Source organism: Apium graveolens, chromosome 1 (assembly GCF_009905375.1).
Source record: "Apium graveolens cultivar Ventura chromosome 1, ASM990537v1, whole genome shotgun sequence".
Classification (NCBI taxonomy): domain Eukaryota; kingdom Viridiplantae; phylum Streptophyta; class Magnoliopsida; order Apiales; family Apiaceae; genus Apium; species Apium graveolens.
Window position 1 is genome coordinate 187475738 of NC_133647.1, and position 16455 is coordinate 187492192.

The following is a 16455-nucleotide window of genomic DNA, read 5'->3' on the forward strand; positions in this document are numbered from 1 at the left end:
AAAAATATTGCATATATGATCGTTTTTTGTTGTAAACTGGATTATTGTAAGTATTTTCAAAAGAGGATAAAATCGCAAATAAATTTGAGAAAAAATTAATATTTTTATTAATATGTCTTATTTTTTTTATCTCAGGAATATCGTACTTCTCTGTCAAATTTTAATCGACCTTGTCATCATTTAAAATAATTTATCCCTTGTATGTAGATAATTTAACAATTATTAAATTACAACACAACTCGTACTATCACGCTTGATAATATTTTTTGAATATAATTTTACTCATTTCCCTTTATATCTAAAACTTTACAAAATACTATTACCAAATATACCACTCCTTTTCTACTATATTTAGTATATAATATATACTCAATATTTTTTTTGCTAAATTATATTTAATAATTTCATTACCTCAAGATCTCAGAAAATTGTCAAATGAAAAGAAACCCGAAAAATGAAGACCAGATGTTGACAAGTATCGTGTCACTGTTCCTCTCGTTTGTTTGTGCAAAGATTTCTTATCTGGGATCTACCTTTTCTCTCTCCTCCCCAAAAATAAATTTTTTAAAATAAAATATATACTTACATTCTCTCTGTATCTATAACTTCTTTACCTTTCTTTCATCACTCACACTGGTCCCAGCTGATCAAAATCTACTTATTTTTTTCTCTATCTGACCACCATCTAAGTCTCCATAAATGGTGTTTCAATCCACCCACTTTATTCTTTCTCTCATATTATTCTAAATTATTACCCCCTTTTTTCCCATTTTTATTACTTTCTTGAAAATTGTTGAGTTCTTGATTTTGTTCAAAGGTTCAATTTTTATGGTTGATTCTTGATAAACAGGCTGTTTTATGATGTGGGTCTGAGGTAAAATTTCATTTCATGCTATGTTTGATGAGATTTTAAGGTTTTTATATTGAGGTTGTGTTAGGTGATAATTAATTTTATGTTATGCATTTGTGTTTTGTCTAGTAGCTAACTTGATGAAATGTTGGATTTGATAGTTGATCACTATACTGTTGTACTTTCCCTTTTGAGTTAGATTCTTATTTGTTTGGTGATTGTAGATATTAATTTTTTTATTTTTTTCAGTAATGACTTTCTTCTTTCTGTTGTTATTGGAGTATATCTGTATTGATTTTGAGATTGGAACTTGGAAGGGTTTATCAATCCAGATTTTTTGAACTTTGATTGTACTCAGAGGCATACTAGTGATGATATTCTTGGTTGTCGAATAGACTTCAAATCGAGCCTAGTTTATTTGGCAGAATGTAATCTTGAGTTCTACTAATTCTATAGTTATCTATATTATTCATTTTCCTGAGATTTAGATTTCCTGTGAAGTGCTTATCAAACTTATTGTAGCTATGTAAGTCTTCTGCATGTGTTGGTATGTTTTATATTTACAATAGTACAGGAATAATGATCATTTACCATGTTCTTTCTTCTATCATGTTTTAGCTTCGATCTTACAACTGTTGAAATATATCAATATTTGTCTAGTCAAGTTCTTGACTTAGCAACTGCACTCCTGGTAGCTTTGATCTTTATATTAATTAGATTGATAGTTTACATTCCCAATTCTGAATGGTCAACTTTCGATGAAAATTTAGATGAAAATGTCACATGAAATTATTGTTGTTATTTGCATCTGGACAATTGGACTAGCCAGGTGGATTCTTATTATAATTGGAGAAATTTAAAGCCTTGATCATTTACATGCTTGGAAAAAAATCTTGATTGATATTGGATGAACTGAGGAAATTAAGGGTTGGTAGCGGCGTAGCGATATTAGACACAAATTAGGAAAGTTTTAAGCCCGGTAGAATTAATTATTACATCCTGTTCATAGTGTATATTCTTTCACATAATCTAGAACTAATTTTACTGTTTTAAATTGTCAATCGACAACATTATGTGCTTTTGTAAGGTTCTAGTTCTAAGTACAATTCATGTGATGTGGCCCGTCTTGAATATGTGTATTTTGTTATTAGGAATGGGAACTAAAGTGCACTGTAAAAGCCACACGCCTGGATATTACTCCATTTGTGATATGAATGAGAATTCAAGTAGTAGTATTTGGTCTCCATTTCATGGAGATAAGAATTTGCTCAATGGACAGTACTGTAATGGATTCATTCAGAGGACGGTAAGAGACGAATATCCAGAATATGAGAAGGATGTTCTAAAACAGAAGATGATAGAGCATGAAATGGTATTCAAAAACCAGGTAAATACTTAGGCATATATCTGCTGTCTTCCCTATTCTCACTTTTGTCATTTGTGACTTAAGATGGTTTTTATTTGGCATGGTCATGTGGAGTAGCTCTTCTAAATGCATTATTGATCCACCTTTGTATGTTAGGTTTTTTTAATTATATAGGATCCTGTTGTCATCCAGGTATATGAACTTCACCGCGTTTATAGAGTGCAGAGGGAAATGATGGAAGAAGCCAAAAGGAGGGAACTATATCATCACCATAGATCAATTAAGACCTCGTTGTCATCAAACATCCTACCATCTCAAATGCCATTTAACGAAGTTAGGAATCGGCAAGCGCCTAGCTTTCCATTAGCTAACTCTAGTTGCATCAGACCCTCCATACTGGGATCTGACGTCATTGATTCACCTTCGAGTTGCACTAAAGGACATAATAGTGAAGCTGATCTAGTTCCATACCAGAACAGATGTGACCCAAAGGAGCTTGTTTTTTTAGACTCTAGGTCATCGAAGGTTAAGAAAAAGTTGTTCGATCATCAAGTTCCAGCTGACAAATATATTGTTGCAGAAAAAGGGGAGCACTTCCAGGACATTGAGATGTCAAATACTATAATGTATCCTACTAGTGGAGATCATAGACTTTCACCGGAAAGTAAAATAAAAAAATGTTGTGGTGGTGGGAAAACCAATGACCTTAGAGATAATTCATCTGATTTGCGTTTGAAGATCCCTATGTTAGCTGATTTAAATGAACCAATTCATGTGGAAGATTGTGATTCGCCCAAAATTGTCAATTTTTCTGGTCATTCTTCTAGCAATGAAGAGATAAGAGGCCTGGATTCTCCTGCTAAACCAATGTCACAATTTGTTAATTTGTCCCGGGATTTTTTACAGAACTCCCAATGTGGACACAGTAACGGGCATTTTAGCAATTTATCTGAAACAGATAAAGGCAACAGCAGAGGGTCGTTGTCCTACATGTACGAAGCAGGTAAACTTTATTTCCCTCTTCCTTTCTTTTCCGTCAAAACACCTAATTTTTCCCCTGATGTCCATCATCTACTGATTTTTAAATTAAATGATTGCTGCATATTCTCCATCCGTACCGGGATTTCTATTTTATATGTTAATATGTGCAAGTTCTCCGCAGATGTAACTATATTCTCAGTAATTGTACCAATTTTTCTAATTGCACTATTTCGATATTCTTATTTCCTGTTTGCGAAATTATAGATATAAGTAGATATTGAGAATATTATGAGTGATAAATTTCCTTCACATTACTCTTGAGCTCCCTCATTACTCGGACTTTACGAACTAGCCATTTATGAAAGCAGTATCTCTCAGGAAAGATTTAATGGTATTAAGTAGTAGCCATTCTATCTGAATGTAATATTTTGTATGTATTTTAGCTTCTAATCATTTCATGTGAATTTTAATATATATAGGGAAACGTGGAACTGATGCCAAGTGCATTCCCAAATTCTACCAATCAGAGCAGTTGACAACAACTTCTCAGCATATACCATTTATCCCTAGCAAGCCTAATCGACATCAGGGAATTCTTCCAACTGATTATGAACAGGAAGAACCATGGACACAGAGAATTCGTAGTTATGATTTTTCTAACAGAAGTTGTGGCCATTCTAACAACAAACTTTCAGGATCATTTCCGACATCCCATATCTCCAAACCCTTTCAGTGGCATAATTCTCAAAATGTAGCCAATTCATGGTCTCACTCTGTCAAATCTTGGGAAAAATCTAATTTCAGCTTGACTGAGAAGGTGACATCATTGCATACCATTCCATCTCAAACCTCGAGTAGGGATATAAATGGTAGTTCCAGGTTGAACTCTAGTTTGGGAAGCAAACTTTCTATGCAGAATGGGTTTTGCGAAGGCTCCTCAATGGTTTCCAAGGAGCTGCCAACAAAACTATCCTCATTTGGTTATAATAATCTGAAATGCAATGAAATTGACGTTATGGATCCAAAGCACTTGACACACTATCGTTTCAAAAATGTTGTAAAGGACTCGGATGTTATGGAATTGAAGCCTGTCAAAGGTTTAGACTTGAATGTGGTCCTTCCAGTTGATTCACTCAACGAGGAAGCTCTACCTCGAAGTAATGAATTTTTATATGGAAAAAGGAATTTTGAGAACCATTATCCAGATGTGCCATGGCTACGAGGGAAACAAGTGTCTAAAGATTTGTCTACCATAACAAAGAAAGACTTTGAATCAGGGATGCTTCAGGCATTATATAATCCACTGCATAAAGACATAAAAGTAAAAGACTCCCACTCTCTATCTACTCAGAATCTTTCAGCCACTTCAAGTAGTTGTCATAACAAGGTGAACAGGGAGTCTGCTTCAGCTGCTTTAAACAATGGAAAATTGCTTGAATTTCCCATATTTGGAACATTTTGTACCTCGAAAAATGACACTTCATGTACCTCTGCATTTGGTCAAAGTTCACGTAATGGTGTAAGCACAAAAACTGAAAGAAACCATAGAGGATTTGATATTAATGTAGCTTGTGATTTAATGGATGCCGAGTTCAATGAACAGATTGTTGAAGAGGCTATTTCATCAGAGAAGGGAAATGATACAAAATTCAACTTCAGAAACATTGATTTGAACTCTTGTGTTAGCGAAGATGAAGATATATTAGACTCTTCTCTTATAAACACCAGTGGGAAGGTAAACTTTGCATTCGAGATAGATCTGGAAGCGCCTGTTGTTTTGAACACCGCAGAGGCTCTTTGTCCTGTAGAACAAAAACAACATGAGGTGTCTCCACAATCACAGATTCCTAAAACTGAGCAGCAAGCGGATCAAGGTGTTAGAATTGCAGCGGAAGCAATAGTTGCCATCTCCTCATACACCGAGGATTCTCATATTGAATGTACTAACCTGGACCGTTCTGAATTGCCAGACTCCCTCGTATGGTTTGCAGATGTAATTTCTTCTTCGGCGGAAGAACTTGAGAAGAAACTTTGCAGAGATTATAAAGGCAGAAATAGTAGAGAGATGGAGACCCTTAGGGAATTGGATGATTACGAGGCCATGACAATGCAACTGACAGAGACCCGAGAAGAAGACTACATGCCTAAGCCTTTTATACCTGAAATGCCTAACTTGGAAGAAGCGGGGGCCAATTCAGTACCAAGTCGAACACGAAAAGGCCCGGCGAGGAGAGGGAGGATGCGAAAGGACTTCCAACGGGATGTCCTTCCAGGTATCGTGTCTTTGTCAAGACATGAGGTGACAGAAGATCTTCAGACATTTGGCGGACTAATGAGGGCTACTGGACATCAATGGAATGGAGGAACAACAAGAAGGAATGGTACCAGGGGAAGGAGGAGATGTATTGTTGAGCCCTCCCCTGCCGTAGTTGTCGCTCCAGTCTGCAGTCCGCCAGTGCCGAACTTTAATAGTGCTGAAGTTAGGGTAGAGGATATAAGCTTAGGTTGGTGGGGAAAGACAACTAGACGTCCACGACGACAAAGAAGCGCTGCAGCTAATAATCTGGCAGTTGCAATGACATAGTTTTGAGTTGTGGTCATCTTAAATTTATGATCATGCTCTTTATAGAGAAAAACTTGGTTACATAGAGCTGTTGAACATTGTTAAGTTTTTCGGGAGTGATTGTTTGTGGCATTCCATTGTGTTGGGTGTCCTCAGAAACATTGTTTTCTATACATTGCTTGTTTACTATAAAAGAAGTCTGGAAACACTTGGAGTCAGAAAGTGAGTGAAATATTATCCAAACAGTTGTCTAATACTTCTGAAATATAACAATTTGTTTCAAATTTGGAGCAGAGGAAGAAAATTGTAGAAGCAAAAGCTTTCTTGCTTATAATCAAAACAGTCTTTTATAATTTTTTCTAGGATTAAAAGTGGGTGATGGTAAAAAGTGTTGATCTCCATGATCAATAATACTTGGTTAATATTTATATATTTTTATTTCTATTTTATGTAATTTTAGTAAAATTATATATAAATAATTAAATATTAAATAATAATTATATAATTATATTTTTATTATGTATAATTTCAAGTTAAGTTTAAATAATATAAATAATATATGATTGATGAGATCTATGTAAATATTTGTTGACAGTGAGATTCGAACCTGAAAACTTATATGTATTTTTATAAAGAATAATATAAATGTTTGTTGTTAACTAGATTCGACCTTGAGAACTTATATGTATTTTTATAAATAATAATATAAATATTTGTTATTGACGGGATTCGAACTGAATTTAGATCTAACGGCTCTGAATATTTGATTAAGAAGATCCGACGGTCAAGATGGACATGGATAACCAAAATAAGGGGTTAACCAAAGTACCAAACTACAAATTATACCTCATTTTGGTTATTATAGTATAAATAATATAGATTTATAAATAATAATATAAATGTTTGTTGTTGACGAGATTCGAACTCGGGAACTTGTGTAGTACATTTTTTTAGTATTTGAATCTAACGGCTCTGATTATTTGATTAAGAAGATCTGACGGTCAACATGAACATGGATAACCAAAATGAGGGGTTAACCAAACTACAAATTATACCTCATTTTGGTCATTATAGTATACTAGCATATAACTCGTGCGATGCACGAATTGCTTTTAACATTCGATAGTTTTAATAATATATTTTATAATATAATTTTCAATAGTTGAAAAATAAATTGAAGAATATAATAAGTTATAACTGTTTTATAATAATTTGAGACTTGACTGAAAATAAATAATATAATATAATATGTTGTTCACACGACCCGAGCCTTAAACCTGTAGAAATTGTTAAAATAAAAAATATAAAAGTTTAAATATAATAAGCTGTTGACGGGGTTCGAACCCTGAATCCATGAGAGCAATTTAAATATTAATATAATAATATTTTATTATTGAATCCAACGGTTCTCATTTTTCTGACTTTAGATCTGACGGTTGTTATTTGTCGTACCAAAAAACTTTACCGAGCAACCGAGTACCAAATATAGGGTGTTATGCTTATAATAGTATAGTATAGATAGATACAGTATAGATTAACAAATAATAAATTAATCAATCCTTGTTAATATATTTTCAATTTTGAATATCAATAAATACGTTACTTTATTTTTTTGTTAGAAAATAAATTTCTTAATTTCTACTGTCTTCAAGTAAATTTTTGCAACTGCGTACATTATGGAGTTATATTAATAAATCACGATAAATGAATATTTTTGTAACTGATTATTCATTTTTGTTGTGAATAGTTTGATATAGAGTTGTAAACTAGGGGAGTTGATTTATTTATATCGTGGATAGTTTGGTACATTTATGAAAATATCATATAGACAGGTCACAGGTGCTCATTGCTGGCCCTGGCAAGTATCACGAAACGTGGCCATGAGCAATTTATTTATTTTTAAATTACAGAGTAGTTATAAAAAAATAGGGAATTTTTCAAAAAATGTTTAAAGTACAAAAATTAAAAATGTTAGTTTCAAAAAAAAGTGAATTTAGAGAATAATTTAAAAAATTTGAAAGTAGGGATAATTTTGAAATTCGGAGCAAAAAGTTTTATGTTCCCGTGAGACATCTTATAAGTCACAGCCGGTCTGTTGCTCAAGGTCAAGGAGATTGAGCTTTGAACTCGTAACTCGGTTCCACGCACGAGCTCGACACGTTCAAATACAAGTTCGAACTTATTTAATTAAACGAGTGAAACAGAGTAAGCATATATCAAATTTGATTAAATTTTTATTCGAAACTCAAAAACCCGACTGGATTCAAACTCATTTATATATACATTAAATTATTAATTTAACAATTATACCCGACTCAATTAACTCTCGAATAAATTGAACTCGATTCAATTCATTAATTTAACGAGACAAGTTTTAATAAAAAAATATTTAAATTCATTTCAGTTAAATTAATGGCTCAATTTTTTAAAAAAAATACCCGAACTCGTTTATAAGTTACCTAGGTTCCGCGGAATTATAAATACCACTGCAGTGACATATATTCATAACATAAAAATCCCATAATAAGTTGTACAGACAAAAGAAATGAGGAAATATAAAGACCAGATGTTGACAAGTTTGGTATCACTGTTTCTCTCGTTTGTTTTGTGTGAAGATTTCTTATCTGGGATCTCTCCTTTCTCTCTCCTAAAAACACACACACTTATAATTTTATAGAATATATCTTGTATCTATACTTTATATACTTACACATTCTCTCCCTGTTTCCTATAACTTCTTTACCTTTCTTTCTTCACACACTCTGGCCCAGCTGATCAAATTCTACTTATTATTTCTTTTCCCTGACCAAGATCTAATCCCCCCTTAAATGCTGTTTTAATCCCACCCACTATATTCTTTTCTTTAATTTATCTTGATTTTTGTTTCTTGAATATTGGTTTTTTGTATTTTTATGTAAAATCTGAGCTGATTAGTACTCCATGGTTGAATTTTGAGGATTTTATGATGTGGGTCTGAGGTAAAATTTGATCTTTTTAATGTTTGATCAGATTGTGATTTTTTTAGTTTTTGTGTTTTGTAGTGATTAGTATTTAGTACTGTTTGGTGAATTTTATGTGTTTGAAATAAGCATTTGTGTTTTGTCTAGTAGCTCAGTTAGTAAAGTTATTAAATTGGTTCTGACATGTTGGATTTGATTGTTGATCAGTTTACTGTTGTTGTACTTTCCCTTTTCAGTTAGATTCTTGTTGTTTGATAATTGCAGATCTATTTTATTTTTTATTTATTTTTGTAATGACTTTCTTGCTGTTGTTATTGGAGTTCCTGTATTTCTAGTTAAGTTTATATATTGGTTTTGAGATTGAAGGATTTATCACTTACTTTTGACCATGTTATTTTCGAAGGTTTAATGTTAATTGTGAAGCAATTGATTCTGTGCTTGGTTGTTAAAGTAGTGCTTTTGTTTAAGGGTACATTGGATGTACATGGTTCTTGAGTTGGTTTAAATACTAGAATTAGATTTTGAGTTCTTTTGAGTTCATAATTTTCTATTACTTTTATATAGTCATGATCTAGATGTCCATGTCGGAAGCCTACTGAACTCAGGCATCGTCTGAAGTGTTGTTATGTAAGTCTGCTGCGTGTGTTGGCATGTTCATATATTTACAATATGCGAGGTCTGGAGGAATGAATCAGTTTTAAACATGTCATTTCATGTTTCTACATACTTTTATATCATGTTTTTACATACTCCATACATTTGTTGAACATGTCTATGTTTGTCTTGTTAAGCTCTATAATTAGCGGTCGTGCTCCTGATTTCTATATACCTTAGGTTGATATTGTATTTTAATTATAAATGCATAATTTGGATCTTCCTTCTATTTTATTGGCAGGAATGGGAACCACAGCTCACTGTAAAAGTTACACTCCCGGATATTACTCTAGGGATATGAATGAGGATTCAAACAGTAGTAGTTGGTCTCCATTTCACAGAGATAAAAACTTGCTTAATGGGCACTACTATAATGGCTTCGTGCAGAGGACTGTAAGAGACGACTATGAAGGATATGAAAAGGATGTTCTAAAACAGAAGATGATGGAGCATGAAATGGTATTCAAACACCAGGTATAAACTTTGTCATATCTCTGTTATCTTTCCTATTCTTACTATTTGTTTGCCTATGCTTGTGTTAGCTCTGTCGTTTTTGTTTCTAACAAATTATTTATTTGGCATGGTCAAACGGAGTAGCTTTGTTCTATGCATCATTGATCAATTTTTGTATGTAAGGTATCTGATTATAAAGGATCCTGTTGTTATCCAGGTATATGAACTTCACCGCCTGTACAGAGTGCAGAGGGAAATGATGGAAGAAGCCAAACGGAAGGAACTATATAATCACCACAGATCAGTTGAGGCCTCGTCTTCGTCAAGCATCATACCATCTCAAATGTCATCTGATGAAGTTAGGAACTGGCACACGTCTAGCTTTCCATTAGCTAGCCCTGGTTGCATCAGACCCTCCATACTGGGATTTGAAGTCATTGATTCACCTTTGAGTTGCACGAAAGGACACAACAGTCGAGCTAATCTAGTTCCATACCAGAACAATTGTGATCTGAAGGAGTGTGCTTTAATAGACTCTAGGCCATCAAAGGCTAGGAAAAAGTTGTTTGATCTTCAAATCCCAGCTGAGAAATATATTGTTATAGAAGATGAGGAACAATTTCAAGACACTGAGATGTCAAATAATTTAACAAATCATACAGATGGAAATCATAGACTTGCACCGGGAAATAGTATCAAGAAATATATCGGTGGTGGAACGATGAATGGCCTTAAAGATAATTCATCTAGTAAGATCCCTATGTTTGCCGATCTTAACGAGCCAATTCAGGTTGAGGAAAGTGATTCTCCCAAATTTGTTGATTTTTCAAATCGTTCTGCATGCCATGAAGAGATTAGAGGTCTGGATTTTTCTGCTAAACCGAAGTCACAGTTTATAGATTTGTCCCGAGATACTTTACAGAACTCTCAGTGTGGAAGTAATAATGGGAATTATTGTACTTCATCCGAATCAAATAAAGGCAGCGGGAGAGGGTGGTTATCCTATATGTATGATGCAGGTAAAGTTTTTATATTCCTTGTGCCTTTCGTTTCCTTTTCCTTCAACACAATCAATTCTTCCTTTGGTGTTCCATAGCAATAGGTTTTACTTTTTAAAGTTCGCTACTGAGACTTCTTCCCTTCATGGAAAAAAACTTGGAAGAAGGTTGTACTAACTTAAAACTTATTTGCAAGTTCAATGCAAAGACATGTATAGTCTGTGTTTGTCCTAATTTTCAAACTTTAGCGGCCCAACCTTACTTATATTATATAATTGTTTCCCTTCTGCTAAAATTGTATATAAATGTGCATATGTGGGATGTTATGAGCGTTTTAAAAATTCTGAACAAATGCCTTAAAGCTACCACATTACTCGTACTTGCGAACTATATTCAACTTAGAAAAGCAGCATCTGTCAGTAAAGAATCTATAGTATATGGTTGCAGCCACATTATCTGGATATAATCTTCGCTTCGTGTTAAGTTGCTTATCATTATATGTGAATCTTTAACCTATACAGGTAACCGTGGAACTGATGCAAATTGTATTCCTAAATTTCACCAATCGGAGAGGTTTCCTACAACTTCCCAAAAACTACCGTTTATGCCTGGCAGGCCTAATCAACCTCGGGGAATTCTTCCAAATGATTTCGTGAAGGACGAACCATGGACCGAGAAAAATCGTAGTTATGAGTTTTCAAATAGAAGTCATGGTCATTCTAACTACAATCGTTCAGGTTCAGTTGTGACTTCCCATCTATCCAATCCCTATCCGTGGTATAATTCTTCAGATGTAACCAATTCTTGGTCTCCCTCTGTCACATCTTGGGCAAAACCTAAACCCAGCTCGACTCAGGTGGCACTGTTGCACACTGGTCCATCTGTTATATCATCTGAAACCTGGAGTAGGGATATAGATTATAAATCTAGTTTAAACCCTGGTTTAAGAAGCAAGCTTTCCACTGCAAGTGGATTTGGCGAAGACTCCTCCGCCTCCAAGGAACTATCAACAAAATTATCCTCAATTAGTTATAATAATAAAAAATGCGCTGAGATTGATATTATAGCATCAAAGCACTTGAGAAATCATGGTCCTCAAGATGTCCCAAAGGATTCGGATGTTATGGATTCGAAGTCTGGAAAGGATTTGGACTTAAATGTGGTCCTTCCAATTGATTTATCTAATGAGGACCCTCTACTTCCAGGTATTGATATTTCAGATGGAAAAAAGAAGTTGGAAGATCATTTTACAGCTTTGCCGTGGCTAAGAGGAAAGCCAGTAGGTAACAATGTGTCCATGAGGAAATACTCAGAATCAGGATTGCTGCAGGCTTCAGGTAATCCTTTGCTTCAAGATGAAACTGTGAAGGACCCTAATTTTCCATTTACTCGGAATCTTTCAGCTGGTTCAAGTATATGTCATGTGAGGGAGAACAGGGAGTCTGCTTCAGCTGCTTTAGACAATGGCAAATTACTAGGATTTTCCATATTCGGAAAACTTTGTACCTCAAAAAATGATTCTTCATCTACCTCTGCATCGGTTCAAAGTTATCCCCATAACGCTGTGAGCACAAAAAATGAACGAAAACATAGAGGATTTGATATTAATGTAGCTTGTGATTTATTAGATGGTGAATTTGACAAACAGATAGTTGTAGAAGCTATTTCATCAGAGAAGGGAATGGATATAAAATCCAACAGCTTCAGAAACTTTGATTTGAACTCATGTGTTAGTGTAGATGAAGATCCATTAGACTCTTCTCTCGCAAGTAACAGTAGGAAGGTGAAGATTGCACTTGAGATAGATCTGGAAGCGCCAGCTGTTCCGGAGACAGTGGAGGCTCTATGCCCTGGAGAAAAACAATTTGAGGTGTCCCTGCAGTTACCACTTCTTAAAACTGAGCAGCAAGGAGATCAATTTGTTAGAATTGCAGCAGAAGCAATAGTTTCCATCTCATCATACAGTCAGGACCCTCGTTTTGAGTGTACTAATTTGGACCCTTCTGAATTGCCGGACCCCCTCACATGGTTTGCAGATGTGATTTGTTCTTCAGCAGAAGATATTGAGAGGAAGCTTTGCAAAGATAAAAAAGGCAGAAATGGTAGAGAAACAGAGACGCTTAGGGAGTTGGATGAATATGAGATCATGACATTGCAACTGACAGAGACCCGAGAAGAAGACTACATGCCCGAACCTTTTGTACCTGAAATCCACAACTCAGAGGTAGGGGCCACTTCAATCCCAAGTCGAACCCGGAAAGGCCCAGCAAGGAGAGGGAGGATGCGGAAGGACTTCCAAAGGGATGTTCTTCCAGGTCTCGTCTCTTTGTCAAGGCACGAGGTGACAGAAGATCTTCAAACATTTGGAGGACTAATGAGAGCTACTGGCTATCAATGGCATGGAGCAATGGCAAGAAGGAACGGAACGAGAAGTGGTACTGCAAGAGGAAGGAGAAGATGTGTGGTTGAGCCCTCCCCTGACGTAGTTGTGGTTCCGGTCTGCAATCCACTGATGCAGAACTTTAAAAGTATTAAAGTAAGGGTAGAGGATATAAACATAGCTGGGTGGGGAAAGACAACTAGACGTCCACGACGACAAAGAAGCGGTGCTGGCAATAATCTTGCAGCTGCAATGTCATGATTCGAGTTCAGGTCTTTTTAGATTTGATGATGCTGCTGTTCGCCGTTTAAGTGAAATAGCGGCAGATAGGCCTGAAGTAGCTGTATAGAGGGAAATGGAATCTTGGTTATACAGGCTGCTGTTTGGTATGTTTTTTTTCGAGAGTGATTGTTTTCGGCTTTGCCATTGTACATTTTGCATCCATAAATTTGGGTGTACACATAAGATTGTTTCTACAGTGGTTGCCCATTATAATTTGTATATAAAACTGATGTATTGTTTCAGTGCCAGTGTCATAAAATTTCTTCTGAATGAGATTAATTTTTTTAAATCATACTGTTATAAGTTCACACTATATGTGTGAGCAGTCTGGATGCAAAATGACTATAGTCATTGCTATAATTTCGTATCAAAAAGTGTTTTTCGGTGCTAAAATAAAAGTTGCAATCCGCTAGTTTCATAAGTAGTTTCAAATTTTCATAAATCTTTAATTTCTACTTAATTTAATATTATTTTGATACTTATAATACAATAATTATTTAACTTTTCCCCTCCATTTGCGGTAATAGATGATGTGGCAGGGATGCATATATGCATACTCGGTTTCAAATATAGAACCAAGGATGCATATATGTATCTAAGTATGACATCAGAGTTGAGTTTTTTTGTATTTGGTGCTGTAATATATCAATAGTATCAAAATATCATTGCATTGGACTTGCTATTATAAGTTCACACTATTTAGACCATTTGTGGTTTTTATAAAGATAAAATCTGGTATTGACACCCACCCTAATGAGATATATTTTGTAGTTGGGTTAACCCCTGTAACAAATATTTATATTATTATAATATATTTAACTATAATAACCTAAATGTTCGGTTAACCCCGCAACAAATATCTATATTATTGATTATAAAATTACAAGTATAGTAAATTATAATAACCGGATTGATACATCTGTTAACCCCTAAAACGAATATTTTTATTATTATTTATAAAATTACAAATAAATTTTCAAGTTCGAATCACGACAACGACAAACATTTATATTTATATATATAAAAAAAGCTACATTAACCAATTTCTCGAGATCGAATCGTACCAATAAGAAAATTTTAATTATTATTATTTACAGGTAAGGTCAATTCTTCAAATCTCATCAATCATATATTATTTTATACAATAATATTTGATCTTAACTTAGCTATACACAATCAAATTATAATTACGTAATTATTAATTTAAGTTTTTAATTATTTACATTAAAATTTCAATAAAACAATATATAATATATAAAAATATATAATTATTAACGGGAACCGTGCATCGCACGGGCTCTAAGCTGGTTTTTCTTAAATTTTAAATGATAGAAAATCGATATTTTTATGATTACAAATACAATCAAAAATAAGAAATTGCCTTATTTTTGCCAACAAAAGATTTATGTAGTGGTTAAATTTTTGTCCACGAGGTCAAGAGTTCGACTTCTGTACGACTGTACCTGTATAATTAATTATATAAAAGAGAAAATAAGAAATTGCCACCTACCAATGACAATAATTCCTAATAATGGAATTATAGAACTAGCTTTAATCTTAACGAAAAGAGTGAGACCAAAGTGTATCTATTCTTGTATAGTGATTCCATCTTTGAACAAGCATGATAAAGCTTATCCATGGGCCCATTCAAAATGGAATCATAAACATGTGGTGCAGCTATCATCTAACTACACCAGTTGTCATGATTTGGAAACTTAAAAATGTTTGTCGGCCCAAGTTGATGTTCTGTTATTATTACCTGGGTGCCCAGGTAAGTACAACACTTTTTGTTAATGTCATAGATTTTAACGTCTTAAAAGATCTAAATCAATTAAACTACTTTAAATTTGTTACTATAAAATACTGATTATATTAAGAATAAAAGAGCACAATAAAAGAGCTATTAAAAGAACTACTATAATTTTATCGGAGAGAGCTGAGGAGGAGAAATAACAGAGAAGATGCCCGGGGTGTCTTTTACTTCTTACTGAATGTGGCTATTTATAGCCAAAGGAGGGAACAAGTACATTAAATGAATTGCAAGTTTTCTACTGCTACATGTAACTTTACTATTTAATCTTTGAATATAACAATCAATTCATAACATTCCCCTTTGATTGTTATTATATAGTGGATCATGGATTGCCTCGTTAAAATCTTGCCAAAAAAAAACCTAGTGGGATAAAAATTTGACAAAGGAAAAAGAGTACAATCTCCCATTGGAAAAACTAATCATTCTCTGAAGTTTTGTTGTAACAAATCCTTAAGTCGTCGTATTCCAATGTTATGTCGTAACTTCTCAAATGTTGAATTCGGTAATGATTTCGTGAATAAATCAGCAAGGTTGTCACATGACCGAATTTGTTGTACATCAATTTCACCATTCTTTTGAAGCTCATGAGTGTAGAAGAATTTTGGTGAAATGTGCTTCGTCCTGTCCCCTTTAATATATCCTTCCTTGAGTTGATCAATGCATGCAGTGTTGTCCTCAAACATGACAGTAGGACTTCTTGTGATGTCTGGCAATACATATAATTCTTGAATATTCTTGATGATAGACCGCAACCAAATACATTCTCTACTGGTTTCATGAATTGCAATGAGTTCTGAGTGATTTGTTGAGGTTGTCATTGTAGTTTGCTTCGTGGATTTCCAGGAAATGGCTGCATTGCAATATGTAAATACATATCCAGTTTGTGATTTGCCAAAATGAGGATCTGACAAGTATCCAACGTCTGCATATCCGATCAACTGAGATGTTGAGTTTTTCGGGAAGAATAATCCAAAGTATGTTATTCCCCGAAGATAACGGAATATATGTTTAATCCCATTCCAATGTCTGTCCATCGGAGCAGAGCTAAATCTAGCCAATAAATTCACAGCAAATGCAATATCCGGCCTTGTATTGTTTGCAAGATACATAAGTGCACCAATTGCACCTATATATGGGATTTCAGGACCAAGAACC

General features: G+C 34.2%; 2 protein-coding genes across 2 annotated transcripts; both read left to right on the forward strand.

Moving 5' to 3' along the window:
- Positions 1-592: 592 nt before the first annotated feature.
- On the forward strand, positions 593-6044 carry LOC141673444 (uncharacterized). The gene is made up of 4 exons (XM_074480195.1): positions 593-874; positions 2002-2237; positions 2409-3219; positions 3677-6044. The coding sequence occupies exons 2-4, from the start codon at positions 2004-2006 to the stop codon at positions 5779-5781; spliced, it is 3150 nt and encodes a 1049-aa protein (XP_074336296.1). The 5' UTR covers positions 593-874; positions 2002-2003; the 3' UTR covers positions 5782-6044.
- A 2303-nt stretch (positions 6045-8347) lies between these two features.
- LOC141673451 (uncharacterized) lies at positions 8348-13760 on the forward strand. The gene is made up of 4 exons (XM_074480205.1): positions 8348-8738; positions 9616-9848; positions 10045-10846; positions 11347-13760. Exons 2-4 carry the CDS (start codon positions 9618-9620, stop codon positions 13464-13466), a joined length of 3153 nt encoding a protein of 1050 aa, XP_074336306.1. The 5' UTR covers positions 8348-8738; positions 9616-9617; the 3' UTR covers positions 13467-13760.
- Positions 13761-16455: the final 2695 nt, after the last annotated feature.

Bases quoted from the DNA above. Each gene is read 5' to 3' on its own strand.
- LOC141673451 (XM_074480205.1), top strand. From the start codon at position 9,618: ATGGGAACCACAGCTCACTGTAAAAGTTACACTCCCGGATATTACTCT. The intron at 9,849-10,044 runs GTATAAACTTTG...GTTGTTATCCAG, and splicing joins AAATGGTATTCAAACACCAG to GTATATGAACTTCACCGCCT. The intron at 10,847-11,346 runs GTAAAGTTTTTA...TAACCTATACAG, and splicing joins ATCCTATATGTATGATGCAG to GTAACCGTGGAACTGATGCA.
- LOC141673444 (XM_074480195.1), top strand. From the start codon at position 2,004: ATGGGAACTAAAGTGCACTGTAAAAGCCACACGCCTGGATATTACTCC. The intron at 2,238-2,408 runs GTAAATACTTAG...GTTGTCATCCAG, and splicing joins AAATGGTATTCAAAAACCAG to GTATATGAACTTCACCGCGT. The intron at 3,220-3,676 runs GTAAACTTTATT...TAATATATATAG, and splicing joins GTCCTACATGTACGAAGCAG to GGAAACGTGGAACTGATGCC.